This window comes from Chelon labrosus (genome assembly GCF_963514085.1).
Source record: "Chelon labrosus genome assembly, chromosome: 10".
Lineage (NCBI taxonomy): Eukaryota > Metazoa > Chordata > Actinopteri > Mugiliformes > Mugilidae > Chelon > Chelon labrosus.
In genome coordinates, this window is record NC_140360.1 from 8,246,310 (window position 1) to 8,260,456 (window position 14,147).

General features: G+C 41.5%; 3 protein-coding genes across 4 annotated transcripts; 2 read left to right on the top strand and 1 right to left on the bottom strand.

Moving 5' to 3' along the window:
* Positions 1 to 296: 296 nt before the first annotated feature.
* LOC311494411 (outer dynein arm-docking complex subunit 1-like) lies at positions 297 to 4,395 on the top strand (the record flags this gene model as incomplete). Its single annotated transcript, XM_084553448.1, has 13 exons — positions 297 to 345; positions 682 to 781; positions 1,025 to 1,199; positions 1,292 to 1,417; positions 1,568 to 1,681; positions 1,961 to 2,028; positions 2,243 to 2,418; positions 2,807 to 2,932; positions 3,020 to 3,102; positions 3,190 to 3,358; positions 3,591 to 3,769; positions 4,055 to 4,140; positions 4,278 to 4,395. 13 exons carry the CDS (start codon positions 297 to 299, stop codon positions 4,393 to 4,395), a joined length of 1,569 nt encoding a protein of 522 aa, XP_084409574.1.
* Positions 3,908 to 10,213, bottom strand: LOC311494412 (putative oxidoreductase YteT). 2 transcript variants are annotated; one of them, XM_084553450.1, is made up of 14 exons: positions 10,029 to 10,213; positions 9,669 to 9,770; positions 9,399 to 9,483; positions 9,254 to 9,327; positions 8,425 to 8,484; positions 8,162 to 8,269; positions 7,808 to 7,864; positions 7,512 to 7,642; positions 7,309 to 7,363; positions 7,048 to 7,140; positions 6,810 to 6,944; positions 5,772 to 5,873; positions 5,408 to 5,569; positions 3,908 to 5,139 (listed from the first exon to the last, which is right to left on the bottom strand). In XM_084553450.1, the coding sequence occupies exons 2-14, from the start codon at positions 9,759 to 9,761 to the stop codon at positions 5,011 to 5,013; spliced, it is 1,284 nt and encodes a 427-aa protein (XP_084409576.1). In that variant the 5' UTR covers positions 9,762 to 9,770; positions 10,029 to 10,213; the 3' UTR covers positions 3,908 to 5,010. The 2 variants fall into 2 exon arrangements, with proteins under 2 accessions (XP_084409576.1, XP_084409575.1); XM_084553449.1 differs by having other exon boundaries at positions 9,669 to 9,777.
* A 433-nt stretch (positions 10,214 to 10,646) lies between these two features.
* Positions 10,647 to 13,909, top strand: taf10 (TAF10 RNA polymerase II, TATA box binding protein (TBP)-associated factor). Its single transcript, XM_084553451.1, has 5 exons — positions 10,647 to 11,061; positions 12,063 to 12,220; positions 12,329 to 12,393; positions 13,356 to 13,470; positions 13,593 to 13,909. Exons 1-5 carry the CDS (start codon positions 10,929 to 10,931, stop codon positions 13,680 to 13,682), a joined length of 561 nt encoding a protein of 186 aa, XP_084409577.1. The 5' UTR covers positions 10,647 to 10,928; the 3' UTR covers positions 13,683 to 13,909.
* Positions 13,910 to 14,147: the final 238 nt, after the last annotated feature.

The following is a 14,147-nucleotide window of genomic DNA, read 5'->3' on the forward strand; positions in this document are numbered from 1 at the left end:
GTTAATAAACGTTAGGACGTTAGCTAGCTATCTTAGTTAGCGAGTTAGCGAGTTTGGCTAATGTTTAGCCAAACTCTAATGTTGTCTGTTTATTAGTTCGTTTATTTATCCTGTAATGCAATTTGACTTCTTCTCAGTAGCTCATAGCCCCTCTTGGGCTCACGTTAGTAAAATAAATAAATAAATAAATAAATAAATAACAGTAAAAGTGAGACTTGTTATCATGTTAATATATCCTAGGTCCTTTGTTTTAATTATGTTTATCATAGAGACAGCAAGATAAACTAAAGGTCACCATGAGTCAGCGATCATCTGCTGCCAGAAGTCAATCATTTATGGATTTCTGTAAGTTTTACAGCAGTTGGTTTTATCATCTTGTGATTTTCACAAATTTTCACAAAGCTCCCCAATCCTAATCAAGCTTATTTACAGTTCACAGATTAATTGATAATGAAAATAAATTGTCATACTTTCCCATAGTAACATGACATTATATCCTGTATTTTCGGATGTCACATCACCAATGACGGAAAATGCCTCTGTTCTAAGTCACCTGTAAATCGGAGGTCACTGACACATCACCAGTGACAGAAAATGCCTCTGTTCTAAGTCAACAATGAAAGCAGTAAGTCAAAGAGCTGTTACGAAAGAGCATATAACCAGAGCCTATTCTTGCTACAGCTGAATCAGAGCTGAACAAACTGCAGCTACAGTATCTCAGAGCAGAGCGAGCCAAGAGGGCTTACATGAAGGAAACCAAAGTCATCCTCAAAAGAGACCAGTGAGTCGACTCTTTCGTGATCCAGAGACATTTTAGACCGTAAATGTAAAAATGAAAGCATGCCGATTGGGGGGTGGGGGTCATATGATGGTTATTATGCATTAAATCTATATTGTCATGTTTACTTTTTGTAACCACTGAGTCAGAAAAGAACAACAGTTAGATTGAAGAGAAAAACAAAGAACTATGTCAGTCTATACTACCTTTTAGACTTTGAGGTTGTTTGTGTCCCTTTTGCATCAGACGAGAGATCCAGAGGCTTCAGGAAGAACATGAAAAGCTTACATTCAGTCTCAGAGGATCACACGGTTGTTTCACCCATCAGGCTGGTGCTCAGAATGCCTTGTTGGCCTCCGGAGACAGACTAGATGTGGAGCTGGAGGCTGAGAAGGCAAAAGGGGTGTCTTTGAAGTACCAGGTGATGTGTTTTTTTTTTTGTGAAATGCTGCACAGCGAATTTCTCTTGATTTCCTTTCTTGAGCTGATCTCGCTTGGTGATTTTGTTTTCAGATCCTGGAATGGGAAAAGAAGCTGTTCGCGCTGAGGGGTGATAGGGCATCCACAAGCGGCAGCTGCAAACCTGATAACAGAGGCTTACTAAAACCCACGCGCCTAGTTGAAAACAAACTTTTCAGGGTGTGTGTTACACACAGAAACAACATTATTATAAATTCGGATTAAATTTTCACCAACATCATTGCTCTCCTTTACTTAATAGCTTTTTTATTTGTTGTTCTCACTCCACTGTGACATCTGTTTATGACAGACAAAATGTTTTTACTCTAGGGGCGCAAAAAGGTTAGTAAGCTTATGACCAGGAATGGAGAGCTGAGAGAGGAGCTGAAGATTCTTCAGGTGGAGAAGAAACAGTTCCAACGTGTTAAATCCCTGCTGGAAAAAGTAGGTTCACTTAAAACCACTCAATTAGGATGTTTTTGCAGCTAGAGGAGTGCCAAGGAAGCCAGATTATTCCATTCCACATGCTTAAATTAATGCAAATAATTAGAATTGAATGAGTTTTGTTAACACTATTGTTTAAGCGTTTAGGGAATAGTGCCAAATAATAATACGTGGCTGTTGACAGTGGATGTGTTTTGTTGCAGATTAGCCAGTGAAAGATTCCCTGAGAGGGGAGTATTTTGAGACTAAAAAACATCATCTTTGTGTTATCTCATCCAGGAGCTGCATGCAATTCACAAGGATATTTGTAAACTGATGACTAAATACAATGAAGCCTTTAATGTCAGGTAAACCACACAGAAGTAATCAGATTGTTAACCTTCCTATAATGTCTTATAATTATAAAAAAGATGAAATTTGACTTAATTTGCTAATATCATTTAGTGAAGTCGTACTTAAATGTGTCTGTTCACGTTTCCTAAACATTTTCCATCGCTGAAAGTGAAAAATATCATCCACAATATAGTGCTATTCATTGTGTATGTTTATGGCTCCCTCTAGTGGGAAGAATAAAGAAAAACTGAAGATGCTGACGGAGCAGAATGATAAGGATGTGGCTCATTTCATCAGAGAAAGGATGCACCTGGAGCGAGAAATCTCCCATTACTGCAGCGTTGAGCATTTCCGACGCATAAAGGGGACTCCAAGCATCAACCGAGACACCGACCACAGAGAAGGTCTCTTACTCTCTTCACTGACAGGAGACGTAAAAAAAACATTGACCATCTTGTGACAGTTCAGTGTTCTGCTGGGAAACTTTTGGCCCTGGCATTTGTCTGGATGTTACTCAGACTTCCACCCACCTAAACCAGGCACCACCACCCCAACCCCATGTGTTCCTGTGATTCCAGTTCTGTTTAACTGTTTTTGTACATGTTCATAGATCTAAATTTGAATCTGTTCAGTATTTTTAATCTTAAATGTCTGTCGGAAGTCAGTATAAAAGAAGCTGGATAATTTACCCCATACATACATATAGCTGGGGCAAGATCTACCTCTGGGTTATTACAGGAAAAGTAAGAATCTTGTTGTGTATGCGTTTCACTTTGTATTTTTTTCTTGTAGTGGAGAAGTTGAAGCTGCTGGAGTCTAAGATATGGGGAGTGAAGGATTTTGAGAGTGCTATCACAAAAATCCTAAAAGAAACAGAGGAACGTGACCTGGACACGCTGGTGAAGGACTTCATACAAAGTAAGTCCTTTTGAGACATGAAACTGGTTCAATCAAGGTTGTGGATTTTATCAGCAACTGAAATATACTGGGACATGTTTCCATCAGTGGAGGAGCAGAACTATACTTTACTGAACTTCAACAACAGTCAGTGCGATGAAGCAGAGGCCATTCGATACCAGATCTCTCAGGTTAGTGTTCTGTGTGTGTGTGATGAAGCATGAGGAGCAGAGGTAAGGGCGTAAAAGTATAATTTTACGTCTTCCGTTATATGACAGCTTCACAGTGAGAGGGAGGTATTTGAGGCAGAGGAGCGTCAACGACTGGAACAGCATCAAGCATTTCTGCTGAGAGTTTCCACCGAGCAAAAGCCTATTGAGCAACAGCTGGCGGTTTATCAACAGCGCGTTGAGTGGCTTGAGAAGCTCTTAGATCAGGTCGAAGAAGGTACTGTACAGAAGACTTTCTTCATTATTCTTTTGAATGAATGTAACAAAAACTAGTGTAGAAAATGTAGAAGACATAGAAGACAAAACATAACACTTCTCACTGTTACACTGACAGCGATGCATACTCCCTCACATGTTGCATTTAATCCAGCTGAGAACGAATGATCACGTACTGTAGGTTTATCAAGACAAGATAATGTACTTTTTTTTTAATATCTCACTTTCACTAGGTGTTAAATCAATGCTTCGGATTAGCTTCGGCAGCTCAGTGATCTGTGATAAGTTGGACTCTTCTGATGGAGTCCTGGATGAAAACCTCACACAGGGCCTGAGGATGGTGGAGGACAGAGTCACTGAGCTTTTCACTCTTCAGTCCTACCTTCACCTCGAGCAAAATCTCAGCCAGTGGGTATGTGGACATGAGAGTGCTGAGATACTGTCAGCCAGATGCAGACATACATTATGTATTTATTTATTTTTTATTGTATATTTATGTTCTACACATGGATCATTCTGTGCCTGTTAACTCACAACCACTCACAAACCCTGGTGTAAATTTTTTTTTATTTTTTAAGGCTTTTAAAGTGTTGTGACAACCAGACATTCTGAACATGATTAAAAAATAAAAAAGGAACATTTGAGGATAGAAATTAATTAAAAATTGATACATATTAATGTGTTTCATCACCTCCAGGACACTGACAGTCTCTGTACTATCGCTGTCCGGCTCCTGGGAATAACCTCCCAAGAAGTCAAAGTAACCACCGCTGCAGCACCTTGGTAGGTAATCACAGGATACTCAAGGACCAGTCATAGTCATAGTCATCAGTCATGTCTCAGACAGTATCATAGTCATTGTGCCGTTTCTGGTTTGATTGGAATGCTCATATGAACGCACAATCTCTGTGATACGTCAGCCTTACGTCAGATTTGGTGGAGTCGGTTCTGCTGGAAGCAAAGAAGCCAATGAGTAGAGAGGATCTACTAACGCTGACCAGTAAGAGGGTGAGTCTGACTTCTGAGACTTCTTACTAAAAGTAAAACAGACCAAATTAACTTCATTTGGCTTAAGTTGACTTAAGTTAAAAATGATGAAATAGTTCTCTGTGAGTACTCCAAAACATACGATACTCTTGATATTTCTGGATATATTTCATGAATTAACAGACTAGACAAAAAGAAGGTTTTCTATCATGTATCCTTCAGATTCAGAGCAGAAAGACGACAGGCTGAACTTGTGTTCACAGTTGGAGCAGCTTTGTGGAGCCTACACTTTAGCAACACAAAAACACTAAACAAGAGCCTGTGATATGCTTAGACAAACACCCACTGTAACCTGCTTAGTGTAACAAGTGTAATATCAGATTTAGGCCTGTATGTAATGTTATATCATTTTGTTCTCAGACAGTGGCACGGAGAAGTTTAATAAATGATTTTCAGTTAATTAAGCTCATCTCTTTCAAATGGTTCCCATACCGTAGTAGCAGCATTTCAAGAAGCTGGTCAGAGTCATAAATCATTTGGCCCAAACATTTGATTGCTCAGTTATTATGACATGATATATATATATAGTGCTTTCATTCACCCCACGACAGACAGTACACAAGATTAGGCTTTTCGTTTCCGTCCATCATAGTGTTTTGTAGGCTTCTAGCTGTGTTTAGCGTCACTGCAGTACACCACCCTGCTCTCCAGTCGCGAACGCTCGGCTTCGAACACCATCAAATGGCTCTGTAGCGTCTCCTCAGGACCCGATCGGATTCTGGACGGATCGTTGTTCTTCAGAAACAAACAAGCATACGGTAAGCAAAATCCTGTGTCAGAGCTACAAGAATGCAAGTAAGTGCAGTAAAACATTAAGTATAACTCATTTATAAAAGGTTTAGATTAAAATAAACAGATAATAGATAAAGATAATTTTTTTAGGTACACTAGTGAAAATCTATCTAATGTTGGACTGTCACTTTAGAATGCCCTTATTTTCACTAGTGTACCTCATGATTTGACAAAGGAATAATAAAAAAATAAAGTCTTTTTAAGCACTCACTGCCACAGCAGAAATAAAGGCCTCTATAAGGTGATAGTCTGCACCACCGTGTCCGCCCATGCCAAAGTGTTTGTGACCGTCACTGTGTGCCGTGTGCTTTGTGGATCTCTGGGTCAGGAAGTCAAACACGCGTATCTCATGGCCATCGTACGACAGCTCCCCCTGTGAAGACACACTTTAATAAGTGGCAGACAGCGGCTGTTGCATCTCAGAAGCAGCTGTGGCAACATGCAGGAAGTGTGCAAGAAAAGTGTCTGATGCTCCACATAAAAAAAGAGCAACAAGCGAGTGTGGTCAACACTACTGTGATGTGTGAATTTTAATATTTTTTATTTTCTGCTATCCACATTCCTTGCAGTCCTACCTTGCTGCCATGGATGGTTGTTTTTCTCTTGCACATCTCCTCAGTGAACGCCACCATGGTAAAAGATGCTGTCAGGCCACCTTCAAACTCCATGTTTACAACCTGTGCAAACAAAAACAAAGAAACAAACAATGCAAGACAAATGGTAAATGATCTTGTATTTACGTAGCGCTTTTCTACCTATAGGAACTCAAAGGTCTTTCCAGTCATAGTGACACATCTACCCCATTCACTTACATATTCACACACCAGCGTCAGTGCCACATGGAGCAACATGTTTAAGTGTTCTTGAGCAAGTGTCTTGCTCAAGAACACTTAAACATGAGGCCCGTGGGCTGGGGATGGAGCCGCTAACCCTCCGGTTCGTGCAGTGATTCAATAAAAACTGTGGCTTGATTACAACAAATACAGCAATGGTAGCAGTGAAACGGACTTTGATCCTATGTTTGATACACCTATATGTACTGATACATGCCTGATGGGAAGAACCAAATGTAATAGAAAAAGGCAGTACTTTGTATCACGCCATGGAAATTAAATGACCAGTATTAGCAGAAAGGGAACATAATTGTGATTAATTGTTTTCATTGGTGTATAATCATCTGTCACTACAAATTGTTGTCTATAGGGAGAGATGGGGCGTTTGTTAATACCTCGTATGCAAACCTTCATACTTGCGTACTTGTTAGTACGGGCTTGACAAGTTTGAGTCTGAAGTACAGACGGGAGGGGAACAACAGTCAATTTGGAACTAAAACAGCAGTGTGCTCGATGACGCCTGTAAAATGCATTCTGCCCTGCCCATTCTACAGCGGGGCGGGGCAAGAACACATCAAGGTATTTGAACTGCACTTGGTCAGACATTACTTTAAATTGGAACAATACTTGAGCAGAAACATGACACAATAACACAACAAAATATTGATAAACCGCCAGCGACTCTCGAACGCCTTTCACGTTTTCACGCTTAAGTCTCAACTTCACCCGGGTCCTTTAAGAGCCGGTCTTGAGAGTGCTGTGAAGCCAGTGTCTTCTAACCTGGTTACTGCAGACATCATTGTCACACTCATAGACACAGCGGCCGTATGGTCCAGTCCTCAGCGCCTCAGTTACTGACTCGATGTCTGGGAATGAGCTCGGGCAGATGACTGACACAGGCCAGCCAGTGTTCCCCTAAAACACAAACACACAAGCGGCGCAAATCAGAATATGTCGAGGAGGGGAACAATTATGCTCAGAGTTTGTGTAGTACATAACCGGTGAACATGTTTCGTACCTGTTTCACTCCGTCCAGGTAGATTTTGCGTGCCGAGTACGGGCAGTCTCTTTCTACTGAACAATCAAGGCAGCGATCTGCAGCACCTGTTGGCTGACATATAATTTTTTATATTCATACTTAGTGTAGAGACTCAACACAGTTTTAAAGGAGTCCTGTTTAATTCTTAAAAACTACAGAGCACCGTACAGTCTAAACACATTTCTCCCTGTAGGGGATGCTGGTTTCCTTTTGTGAAAGACGACTTGACACACTACATACCTTGTGTTCCTTTCGGAAATGGCTGACAGATCCAAATGATGTCACTTTCACACACCTGCCAAGCACAAAGCATAGAAGACACACAACAGATGTTTTTATCCGTGGCAAGATTAAACCAACATCTTAGTACTCTTAACGTCAAAAGCCTCGTTTGAGTGAACATCAGTTGGGAGTTGACCGCTGACTGCCGCCTGGTGTCTTACTTGCGTGCTCCAGCCCAGTGATGTATTAAGTCAATGTCATGGCACGATTTGGCCAAAAGGGCAAAAGAGCTCTCTGCTTCATTCCTCCAGTTCCCTCGAACAAATGAGTGAGCAAAGTGATAAAACCCAACCTGGAACAAGATGTGGACATATGTTTTTACACATACTATATAAAGTATTTTATTTAGCATATTATCACTTATTACCATCCAATCAATATCTAATACTTGAACCTTGGTGTATACAAAGTACAACAGCGTGTGGATTGTATATTTCTACTGTATTTGAGTTCTTACCGGCTCCAAGTGCTGAATGTGGATCACGTCCCCTACGTCTCCTGCATCTATGAGCTCCTAGAAAAAGTTAATATTAATTTTAAATGCAAAACTTGTTGCTTTTAGATACATGGAAGGACATTTAAACATGAAATTTACCTTAAAATCCTATTAACGTGCAATTATAACCTAACAAAACCCCGGTCTTTCAAAAATATGCTCATTGCGCTTAAAACGTTTAAAAGTGTGTTTCTGATTTAAATGAGACACTAACATATCCTATAGGCTTTTACGTGCCGAAATTACTGGAGTTGTCATGTTTGAACCCAAAACCGATGCCAGCGTCTGATGAAGGAAACTGTCAAATGTGTTCACCTTTATCTTGCGGATGACTGGATCATAACGGAGAACGTGACCCACAGACAGCATCACACCACTCTGAGTGCAAGCCTCCACAATGGCTGTGCAGTCTTCTGCCGTCGTCTAAAGGCATTCGGACGCATTAATGTCAGAGGAAGGTGCATGTTCAAATGGAAAAAACAAAAATCATACTGTAAGTTGATGGAAAAGCCATGCTCAACTGAAACACAGATTTACAAACGTATTTATCTAAAGCAACATGAATCCGTAGCACTCACCGCCATCGGTTTCTCCAGAAGAACATGGTAGCCCTTATTTGCAAAGGCCACTGCAGGTTCCTGTTGAACATGAACAAGTTTACTAGAACAATCTGACAGAAAATAATGACATGTATACAGACACCAATCAGTCGGCCATAACGTTATGACTATGTACCTAATATTATGTATGTCCTCGTTTTAGCCCAAAGCCATCAAGGCATGGTCTCCACTAGCCCTCTAAGTGTGTGTGGTGGTATATGGTTGTAAACTTGGGCATCCATGTTTCAGAATTGTTTGTCCACGACATCTCAGAGATGATGGATTGGATTGAGATCTGGGGGCTTTGCACGACAAGTCTATACTTTGAACTCGCTGTTGTCCTCCTCAAACCATTCCTAGATCGTCTTTGTTCTGCGAACGAGGCAACTGCCTTCAAGGTATATATTGTTTCCAGGAAAGGTTTATACATGGTCTGAAACAAATCTTAGGTGAGTGGCACGTGTCAAAGTAACATCCACATGAATGGCAGGACCCAAGGTCTCCCAGCAGAACTTTGCCCAAAGCGTCAACACTTGCCTGTCACATGTTGCATCCTGCACCCTGAACAGCCACGTACAAAACAAACTGCAACTCACTCTGTGTTCTGACACTCTTAGCAGAGCCAGCATTAAAGTGTAACTCTGTTCAATTGGATTAAACCACACGGGACAGCCTCGGCCGTCCATGATCAGTTCATTGCACCACTTTTGACAGATACTGACCGCACTGCAGACCAGAAACACCTCACAAGAGCTTCAGCTTTGGAGCTGCTCTGACCAACAGTGCTCATAATGTTATATACGTTTACCTTATGAAGGCGGTCTGGAGTGCAAATTAACGCAGCATCTGCAAACTTCTCACGCGCAACGACGCTGTGCCAGTCTATTTAGGAAACAGGAAGATTCGTCAGGAATGAACCGTTAAGTGCGATTTTCTTTAATGTTGATGCTGACCCTCAAATACGTTGTCGTCGATGATCTTGTGTTGTTTTTGAAGTTTAGTGCGTGCAAATTTCCTCGGATCAGCCACTGCAACAACCTGAGAAAGTGAATCAGTGAGAGGAAAATGACAAGTCATCTGTTAGACATCACTACATGCAAATATTGTGAATGTTGCCTTGCAGCGGGGAAGTTCTGGTGTTAAAAAATAACTTTGAAAAGTATATATATGAACTATTTTATTCGCTTGTAGTCCACCTCCCTGCAGGGCCCACTTCTTCTCACCTTCATGCGATCGGGGTGGACGGACGCAAACTGGGAGTAGATCTCCCCTCTACAGCCAGCTCCCACCACGATGACACAGACAGGAGAAGTCATTCTGTCCACCTGTGAACTTTGACACAAATAAAAGCTTGTTGACACACCTGCTGCAACACCCGAGCAGAATCATCACTTATGAATCGGAGGCGATCACATGTACAGTTCCTGGCTGGGATCCCCTCTAATATCACTATGTGCACTTCTATAAACCAACATTTAAAGATGGACTACAATAACGACTCTAGCATATAGTATATATGAGGAAGCAGCCTCTATTAGAATTACTCTTTCTGTTCATATTTGTTTATGTTGGGATACTCGTACCTGTTCTGTCCCATGCACCTGTCACTACCTTCTGTCTGCCTTCCGCTTTGTCTAATCACGACTACAAAATCCTAGAAGTCTGAGCGACTACAAAAGCGGAGGTTCGCTTCTTCGTACGAGAAAATAAAGCGAGAATCAACCCGACATTAGTTTCCTGACGCCCTCTACAGTCAGTGCGCACGAAATTCATCTGCTGCATTCACTGCGCCTCGTAAACTGTGGCTTCTTACTAAAAACGAAATGTCTTGTTGCGAAACTAAAGGAAAAATACACGAGTACAAAGTCGCTCATCCACGTATATAAAGGTGTCAATGAATTATACATTACCAGGTGCAGTTTTGTTGTAAAACTGTAAAATATTTCCGCCATACCACTGAGTATTGTGTTAAACGGCTAATTCAGACTGACTATAGTGCTTGTTTCTTTAAAAGACTTTAAAATACTATATATATTCTGACATATCACATATCTCAAGTGTTTTTTTTTTTTTGTAAGCTATTTAACTCGTTCTCGGCACTGAACTGCTCCAAACGAGCACAAAGTGGGGAGTTTTAATATGACCAGTTTACCAAAATGCAACTTCGGGGAGTTTCGGTAAACTTCGGCCATCTTCGCCAGATCCGAACCTTACGTACAGCTAGGATCACGTGACTCGATTAACCGTAGCAGGAGCTCAGCTTTCTGCTGCACGATAGCTACAAACAATTCAGACACAGGAGATATTCTGTGGTTTCAGTAGCCTCCTAGTTACAAAGTAGCTTCTCGGGATAACATTTAATCGCGTGGAAGACTTGTCGTGTAGCTGTATTTCTCAGAAATCGCGGTTTTTATCGGGGGCACATTTGGACTCCTCTCTGAGCTAGCTAGCTAGTAAAGGTTAGCGGGTTAGCTAACATCAACATGAACATGGACAACGCTCATCAGTCGGTCACAACAGGGGTTCCCTCCACGACGTCCTCGACTTCTAGTAACTGCATCGCAAATGATAGTGCTACAACCAACGTTAGCAGCATACCGCCGGCAACGAGTAATGGTATGTGACTTTTGGCTGCTGTCCATGTTGTTTGTGCTGCGATCGTCTCGGGTCGGGGGTCGGATGTTTCCAAGTTCTTAATATTATAATTAAATATTCATGGCTGACTGCAAGTCAAGCATGAATATACATATTTGAATCATCAGCAGAGCGTTTATTATTGTACTCACTATTGAGTCATTAACGTATAGGTTAATAATATATTCTCATGTATAGTTCAATTCATGATAGCTAGGAAGGATTGGCTAGCTTCTCTGTCACTGTATGCACTGATCAGCCACAACATAAAAACCACCAACCGTTGAAATGAATAACACTGGTGGTGATCTCATTAGGTTGTAATGTTCTTCTGTGAAACCTAGGTCCTGGCATCTATTCTATGTGGACCAAGACCACCCCCATGGCAATAAGTAAGGCCACCCCAGGCCCAGCCCAGGCCCCCTTCTTTCATTGCTCCATAGTCCAGTTCTGATGCTCACATATCCATTGTAGGAGCTTTCACCAGTGGACAAGGGTCTGCATGGACGCCCTGACTGGTCTGCAGCAGTTTGAGCTGCAGTGGCTTGTCCGTTGGATCGGCCATGCGCCATGACCCTGTCACTGGTTCTCCTCTTTTCCTTCCTTGGGCCACTATTGATAAATACTGACCAGTGCAGTCCGGGAACGCCCCACAAGGGCTGCAGTTTGATCCTTCTTAAAGTCGTCCATTTTCCCTGGTTCTAATATCATTATCGAGGACAAAATGTTCGTTTGCTGCCTGATATATCCTCCCACCCACATAATCAGTGCTAGTCACTTGAACGGTGATTATGACCAAATAATCCTAACGTTATGGCTGATTGGTGTATATGTCTTATTTGCGTATTTCGTACGTCACAATTTCAGGAATTCTGTCCAAACCTTCTACATTCACATTCCTCCAGAAGTACAACCTTCTGTCATGATTAAAGTGTTGCAGACATATAATATAGGCCCCCTCCTCTTCTTTACCTCTATCACAGCTTCAGCCTCAGCAGCAGTTGTGACGCCATCAGCAGATACGTCTGTCTCCAACGGCGTTTACCTACCTGGCGGCATCACCAACGGAGATGTGAAGCCCGCCCTCTCCACCACGCCTCTGGCCGATTTCCTCATGCAGCTGGAAGACTACACTCCCACGGTAAGTCAGAAAACTCCATGATGCTCTCACAGGAAAGCTGAATGGTGGGCAGCGGTAATGATGATCTTCACGTGCACATATAAATAAGTTGCTGTTGTTTTTTTCCAGATTCCTGACGCGGTTACAGGCTACTACCTCAACCGTGCTGGTTTTGAGGCGTCTGATCCGAGAATGTAAGTCGGATCCGATTTTTTATTTTGCACAACACAACAGATGACGACACTGAAGAATCCAGTTTAATGGAAGTGCTTAGTAGAATCCATGCAGCCACTAGCAGACAGCTATTTAGGGCTCTAGGAGAACGATTACTTTGTTCCGAACATCATGCTACCATGCAAGGAGCTAGGCATGCAAAATTGAATTCAGTACTAAGAGTTCTTTTAATTTCTCGTCTCTCACTTTTCTAATAATCCACGAACAAGACATTTTAAAGTCGAATCACTAGCAGAGTGATAGTTAGTGATTCTTTTCATCACAACAGCCCACACAGATAGGTCACACAATTCTGATTTGATCAGTTGTATGTGAAAGTGTGGCCAGACAGTTGTAGAGATCTGATTTGAGAAGTAAAATAAATATGAGAACACTGTATGTGATTCTGTCACTGAAGAAGGAGTTGTGTGTTGCGTGTTTCCTCAATAATGGCCGGTGTCTTCACTTACCTTTTTCTTTTACGGCTTGGATTTGGAATTATAATCTGAGCTTTGTGCAGGTCTCAAATATAACGTCAGTAATAGCGGCTGTGCTGTCAGTGAGTGAGGCAGTCTAGTTCTGAGACTTGTTCCAAAATCCCCACGTCAAACAGCTGTTTGTGGTTCTGAAACAGCTGTAGTGATCCATTAGAAACAGCAGACAATGCCGGTGTTTATTTCAGATCGGGTTTCCCAGGACAGAAGTCAATGACGGATGTCTGAACAGGGCCTCAGGTTGACCGCTGTGTCCGACTTTATCAAACTGGGTTTAAATTCAAACTGCTTTGTGAAGTTTAGGCTCTTTAAGTCATGTAGATTATTGATTTTCACCTTTGTGAAGTGAAAAGTGGAACGCTTTATCCAGAGGCTGAAGACACAGTCTGGCAGTGACCGGAGAAAGAATAACGCTATCATGTTGTTGTTTCTTTTTTCCTCTTCTGTAGAATCCGACTGATCTCCCTTGCCTCTCAGAAGTTTATCTCAGACATTGCCAATGATGCGCTGCAGTACTGCAAAATGAAGGGCACTGCCTCAGGTAGCTCAAGAAGTAAGACAAAGGTGAGTGTTTGCCTGGTTTTAACTTGCATACAATATATAAAGCATTACTGAGAGAGGAGCTTTCATCATTTTGATCCTGATGTAATCATTTATGGCTGTCTTTTTTTCTTCTTTACATTCAGGATAAGAAGTACACTCTGACTATGGAGGACCTGAGTCCTGCCCTTTCAGAATACGGCGTGAATGTCAAGAAACCTTATTACTTCACATAGAACGTAGTCGTCCTTCAAAGCTTTTTGCTCCTGCTAGTTATTATCTCCCTGCTGACCCAGTAGAGTCTGTCAACACCTTCCAACGCTAAACGTTTTTTGGCCATGACTTAGTACAGCTTTGACAAATCTTTGTAGTCACTTTGCCATTTTTTTGAGGCGCTACCTTTGCATTTTGTTAAATTGTGAACATGTTTGTTTTATTGTGAGAATAAAACATTTAAGAAGTACCTTGTTTTTTTTGTTGTGCTACCTACCTCTTACTTTCAAATACCTATCATGTTCTCTTGGTTTTAAGTATTTAGCCAAGTTATAGTTTTTATCTTGTAAAACAGATTTTAGTAGACAGTTGCAGATTGTTTTGCGTTGGAGATGTGGTGAAATATCTAAGAAACTTCTAGTAACTCTAACAGCCTTTGGTTTAGCATGGTTTTAGATTAATTTTGCAGCGTCTTAAATCTATTTTAA

What these genes read in the sequence shown, in the direction of transcription:
- LOC311494412 (XM_084553449.1), bottom strand. An exon ending in CTCCAGACCGCCTTCATAAG is followed by an intron (nt 8,485 to 9,253) that starts GTAAACGTATAT and finishes CATGTTCAACAG; the next exon opens with GAACCTGCAGTGGCCTTTGC. An exon ending in ACCTGGACGGAGTGAAACAG is followed by an intron (nt 6,945 to 7,047) that starts GTACGAAACATG and finishes TTTGTGTTTTAG; the next exon opens with GGGAACACTGGCTGGCCTGT.
- taf10 (XM_084553451.1), top strand. Translation starts at nt 10,929, where the DNA reads ATGAACATGGACAACGCTCATCAGTCGGTCACAACAGGGGTTCCCTCC. An exon ending in ACCGCCGGCAACGAGTAATG is followed by an intron (nt 11,062 to 12,062) that starts GTATGTGACTTT and finishes CCTCTATCACAG; the next exon opens with CTTCAGCCTCAGCAGCAGTT. An exon ending in TGGAAGACTACACTCCCACG is followed by an intron (nt 12,221 to 12,328) that starts GTAAGTCAGAAA and finishes GTTTTTTTCCAG; the next exon opens with ATTCCTGACGCGGTTACAGG.